The following is a 6034-nucleotide window of genomic DNA, read 5'->3' on the forward strand; positions in this document are numbered from 1 at the left end:
GCTGGTCTAGCAGCCTATTTAAAAACAAGCTCTTCTAAAGCTGTAAAACATAATCCCTAAACTAGCATAAAGGTCGAGAAGGGATTCCATTCCTAGCAGTTGTCACTCCTCAGAGAGTGATCTCTGAGGGGTGTCCGGCAAAGGACGTGCATGAAAAGGCACCGAGGCCTTTGTCTTCTGTTCACCTTTGCCGCCTCTGTGGAGTCGACCCACCCCCTCTGAGGCTAGGCCCCAGCAGGAAAACATACTTTGAGGTTCAGAAAATTCACTGTACAGAATGAACAGCGTATGTACAGTATCTGAGCAATTTTTCTTGGTGGGGATAATTAAATGCAAGAGCTCCTCCAAGACAAGAAGCCACATTCATTCTTGTTCAAATTCCTCCGTCTCTTCTATTGCAAAAAGAAGTTTTTCCTTTAGTTGTTCATAACTCTTATATGGTGGTAGATCCAAGCGATTAAAACATGTATGGCTTCTCGGCAACCAAGTGTCTTTGCCAACTTTTTCAATGCAAAACTTTTGAGGCCCATTACTTCCCATGAGCTCAGCAAATCCTCCTAGAGGTAAATGGCAGGTTCCAGTGACAAATTGTAATAGTCACATTCTTACTTTATTATCTGTCTCTTTCACAAATTCCAATTATTTTTCATCAAAGTACTGCAGCCACTGCAGGGGAACAACTTTATTAAAACCATCAAGAAAAACTTTTGTTTGTTCTTGTACTCCTCGAGAAAAATGCCATTCTGTCATTAAACCAATGTATTCATCTTTGTTCTCCTCGGTCACCAGGATATTGGAACCGCCTAACTTCAGGTCATGTGAAGTAACTTTTCCTAAAATCTCCATGTCAACAAAAAAGTACATTTCTAAGCCACATTATTCAATGTTGTTGTTTCTTATCCAGATAAGGGAGTTATAAAATTCAGTGTCTATAGATTCCAAATCCTTAATAGTAAGTTTTTTACTTAGCATATGCTTGTAGAATGGTAAAGAGAGACGAGTATCAATAAACTTCCCATGAAATAATGCCATAGCAATAAAGCGACCAATGAAACAGAAGTATGAAAGGTGGTCTGGGTTAATGGTTGATGCTGGATTTATCTGCAGACAATAGTTGTTCTTGCCCGCATACTCAAATAAGCAATACATTGGGTTCAAAACTTCATGTGAAAGCAAGAAAAACCATTCTCTATAAGAAAATAAGTCATGATTATTTTTTAGCATTTATATATATGTTAATTTAAAACATCTTAAATACAACCATATAGACATCATACCTCTGCTCAAGAGCCATTACCAACTTCACTGCCCAATTCTTCAGCCCTTGATTTAAGTCACTCTATGATCTGCTTCTCCATTCAAAGTTACCTGCTAGTTCCTGGTTGCCAAAATACAAATACTGTTCTTCACATGTAACATGCCTATTGCTATGCCATAATTTTGTTTGGGAATGTCTCCTCAACTTCAACTCAGTTTATGTAAGTCCCACTTTTTGCTAAAATCTCACTTGAACAAGTTTTTGAGGGGATTTTCACTGTATTATCTGTGTCCATCACTGAATCCTCTGTAGTAACAATCTCATATTACTCATTTTTATGCAGATGACATGTCCCATCAACCAGACTGTAAGCTGCTCAATGGCCAAAGCTATGTCTTCATGCATTTTTTGTAGCCTTAATCATTATAGGCATTCTAGCACCTATACACAAAAGGTTTTAAGAGGTACTTGCTGGTGATAATGAGATACACAAGCACTGCTGCTATGGAACAGTTTTGTTTTTAATACATTAAAGATAGAACTAAAATTAAAAATGTAAAGCTTTAAATATGATAAGCAACCTCTAACATTTCACAACCAATTATTTTGCCTATTTAAAAAATAATTAACATATGCGGCCAGCAAGTGACACAGTGGTTAAGATCGCTGGACTCCCACATTGCCGATGGCGGTCTGAGTCCCAGACCTCGGGGCTTGCTTTCCCACTTTCCCTCTCTCTCTGACCGTCTTTAGTCAAATTAAAATAAATAAATAAAGTTAAATAAAATAATTCTTTAAAGAAATTAATATATGAACTCCAACTAAAAAAAGATCAATAATTTATATTAAAAATAAACTCTATTTGCAAAAGGCTCTTTTCAAAAGCAATTTCTTCCAAAGATGAGTTCTAAACTCAAATGCTTACAGTAATTAGTAAAAGGGACTTCCTTCTCTATTCTCTGCATGGCTCACATTCTTTGGCCACAATTCCCTATTCCTCATTACACCCTTAATATAATTATTGGCTTTAAGTAAGGTACATTACCATAGGCCCTAGATGTCCGGGCAGTTGTGGGCACTGTAGTGAAATGGTATGTGCTCCCCTAACATGGACGCTGCTACTCTGATTCAGTCAATTGATGCCACATGAAAAGGCGAGAATGTGTGTTCAATGTAAAGAACTCAGAAATCTTAATTCTCAAGCATAATCTAGTGATTTTTGGATGTTATAAAGTAATTTAAGAAGTTTAAAAATCCCTTCTATGTAAACTAGCAGCTGGTCTAGCAGCCTATTTAAAAACAAGCTCTTCTAAAGCTGTAAAACATAATCCCTAAACTAGCATAAAGGTCGAGAAGGGATTCCCTAAAAAAAATCAACTAAGAAATTATTAACAACAACTCATAACACTAAATTCAGTCTCAGCATGGTGACTGAACCAAATGACTTCCCTCTGTGATGAAGTTGAAGTAAGACATGCCCCCAGAGAAGAGGACTGAGTAGATTTAGTGGGAATGTGTTGACACAGATGTACAAAAACTAGGTAAAAAATATGCAGTTGTTTCAGATCACTTTTAGCAAACAGTGGTTCTAAGAAAAATGAAGCCATTCAAAAGAAGAATAGCTATAATATGGTACCTAACCTCTAACGTGATACTAGCAGAAAAGGGATAATTCCTAACCATTGATAGCCTGAGGCAGTAGAATTAACTTTCAAAACATCCTCCTCTATTGTCTAATAAACTGAAAAGACACAAGAGGTTGAAAAAATTATGAGACAACGGATGAACTAGCAGAGCCTGGAGAAGAAAATGAAGAAAACAGTAAAGCCACTAATGAAGAAAAATCACAGTAGAAGCAGCAAAACGTAGGGCCGTACTGCAAACAGTGACACAAAGATAGGCTTGAGAAAAATTAAAACAGAATGGAAAAGCACAAAGATAAAAACGGTCAGAGAAAAGATGACAGACATGTAAAACTGACAAAGAAGTTTCCACATACCCATGATTGATGTTCCTGAAGAAAATGGAACAAATGGAACAGAAAAAATTTTCAAAGACATAATAGAAGAAAACGTCCCTAAAATTAAGAAAGATCTTAATACGGTCCTTAAAAAAAAAAGATATAAAACCAATACTGAAATTAATGAACTTCAAGAAAAAGGAATGTGTGGGCACCCAGAGAGAAAAAAAGTTCCCTTCAAGGGGCTGGCCTTGTACTTCACAGTACTAACATTCACTGCTAGGAAATAGTGGAGCAGTTATCTACAAAGTATTGAAGGAACAAGTGTTGTGAAGGAAATTTATATTCATGAAGTTGTTTACATACTAAAGTAACAGGAAACATTCTCAAACATGCAAAGACTATAGGAATATTATCACTCTTGTGAACTCTTCAATAAACCACTTGATGATCCATCAAAACTACCAATACCAGAATCAAATAAAGAATTTAGGAATAAGAAAATCATGGTATGTAGGAACTATGCATTAAACCTGTGAAAACATAAAACTAGGTCCAAACAGTTGAGGCTAAAAAGGGTTCAAAGAAGGACCAGCAGATGGTGTAATGGTTACATCACTGGACTCCCAAGTAGTCAAATGTGGTATGAGTCCCGGACGCGGTGGCTTAAACTCATGCTGGGCGTATATGCACGTGTGCCCAAGATCCCAAGAGGAATATGGAAGAGAAGGGATTGTGGCGTGGCCATCCCCCCTGGGGGGTTTTTCTTGCTTTCGGTTTCTGTCTCTCTCTGTTTTTCTGGTGAGTGCACGTGCACTATAGTGATAAAAAAAAAAAGTTCAGAGAGGAATGTGAACTTTTAAAAAGTAAGAGACTGGAAAAATAGCATATTTCCTCATTTTGAAGACATACTTTTCTTTTTAATGTCTGAATGTTTCTGAAATTAGGACAAATACACAGTAAATGTGATAAACACATTTATTATGGTAGGTAGTAGTTCTTTTTGAGAAAGGTACTGATGTTTTTGATGAGGAAATATGCCAAATTAAACAAATCTCTAATCTCACATGTATTATCATATATCTGGCTCCTACCAGTTGTGCTTGGTCCTGTGTATTTTTTTTAGTAGTTGTATTAAAATTGTAATATTGAAATTATGAACACCTGTGAAACGTGAGTCCAAAAACAAACCTGTTTCTTTGATAAACAAGTTGAATTCTTTTCAAAGATTTATAAAAGTGCTTCACCAAAAAATAAACTATTGACAACATTATTTTTGGATGAAACAAGGGAAAAAACTAAGTTAAAAATCAACATACAATATTATAGTAGCAAAAAAACAGGAAACAACCTTTTGTATGCTGACACATTAACTATGTATCTCTATACAACGGGCTATTATTGTGCAGTCATTGAAAAAAGGGTATCAGGGCTCTCGCTACAAATACTGATATAGAAAGATGTCCATGGGCCCACCCCACGGCACTAAGGGCTAAGCATTGTACATCAGGAGCAAGATTCCACATGGCCGACTATGGTTTGAATGTGAACCCAGCAGCTTAAACTCTCACAGGGAGGAAAAGTAGAAGAAAAAAGACGGCAGCATGGTCACCCCCGTGTTTTCTCTTTATCTCTCTGGCAAGTGCATGTGACCTCTGACAACAAAATTAAAGAAAGAAGGAAAGATGTCCACGGTATATAAAGTAACAAAATCAAATTGCTATATGTTGTACATTGTATGATTTTGTTTAAAAAAAAAATGCAAATATACACTTATACATATATACAGATTTACATACAGATATAAATGCCAAGAAGATGTATATAGAACAACCATGATAATAATGGCTACCTCTCAAATTGCATCAATTTTTAAATTTTTATATTTAAAAATAATTCTGGATTGCTACTAAAAACATATATTCCAATATATTCAAATATTCCTGTATCCCTGGCATACAATGAGGTACTTATTTCAAAGGAGATATGTTATTTTTATTTTACCTTGCTAGGCCACCATAATCAAGTCCTTCTTCTCCTCTAAATATCACATACAGTCGCCTCCTCAGGTCATAGGGCTTTAATGCCATAATCTGTTGAAAAGAATCTTCAAACAATGTCTGCCGGGACACATTGATCTTTACATGACTGGATAGTGCATTAGACTGGCACGAATAACAGAAGTGAGCAAGTTTCCACCTGAAGCTGTGCTCATAAGCAATCTGTGGACTGCCTTTAGTTACAGATGACTTTCCATTGCAAGGATCTTAGAATGTTGTTGTTCTTGTGTTATGATCAACAAAGTACCTAACACCTTGAATATACCTTATTTCCCAGCCCTCTGGCAGGGGTTCTTCATTCTGTAAGCCTTAAGTTCTTGGATTCTTCCACTGGGTTGTTTTTGTGTTATGACTGACAAAGTAAACTCTGTCTTTTAAATCCACTCTTTTTTCCCAGCCTGGTGGCAAAAGTCCACATGGGTCATTTTCTGCTGCTAACATTGAAGCCGAATAGAGGTATCGCTGGTTGAATTGTTGCATAGCTCCCTGTAATTGGTTCTGCTGAGACTGCCACTGTTCAAAATTACACACAGATTCCATGGTAGGCCGCTGCCATGTGGTTGTTAGGGTGTTATAATCAACATAATATACTCTTCCACAATCATCAACTCTTCTTTCCCAGCCTGGAGGTAAAGGCTGTGGTCTCTCCCATGTAGTAGTTCGAGTGTTATGATCCACATAATAGGTTCTACCATGAGGATCTTTTCTCTGTTCCCACCCTGATCGCAAACTTTCTGTGTTTGCATTTGCAGACTG

The 6034-nt window shown here is 36.7% G+C and overlaps 1 protein-coding gene across 2 annotated transcripts in view; it reads right to left on the bottom strand.

The window, feature by feature from the left end:
* Nucleotides 1-733: 733 nt before the first annotated feature.
* The window catches only part of WWP1 (WW domain containing E3 ubiquitin protein ligase 1), a 63414-nt gene continuing 58113 nt past the window's right edge, over nucleotides 734-6034 (bottom strand). The window contains exons 16-17 of one of the 2 annotated variants that reach the window (XM_014592505.2): nucleotides 5223-5311; nucleotides 734-1189 (exon numbers count right to left, since the gene is read on the bottom strand). In XM_014592505.2, the coding sequence (XP_014447991.1) occupies nucleotides 877-1189; nucleotides 5223-5311 (402 nt within the window). In that variant the 3' untranslated portion in view covers nucleotides 734-876. The remainder of the gene's footprint in view (nucleotides 1190-5222; nucleotides 5312-6034) is intronic. The other variant, XM_014592504.2, reaches the window with a different exon arrangement.

The sequence above is a fragment of the Tupaia chinensis genome, unplaced genomic scaffold, assembly GCF_000334495.1.
Source record: "Tupaia chinensis unplaced genomic scaffold, TupChi_1.0 Scaffold000707_1, whole genome shotgun sequence".
NCBI lineage: Eukaryota > Metazoa > Chordata > Mammalia > Scandentia > Tupaiidae > Tupaia > Tupaia belangeri.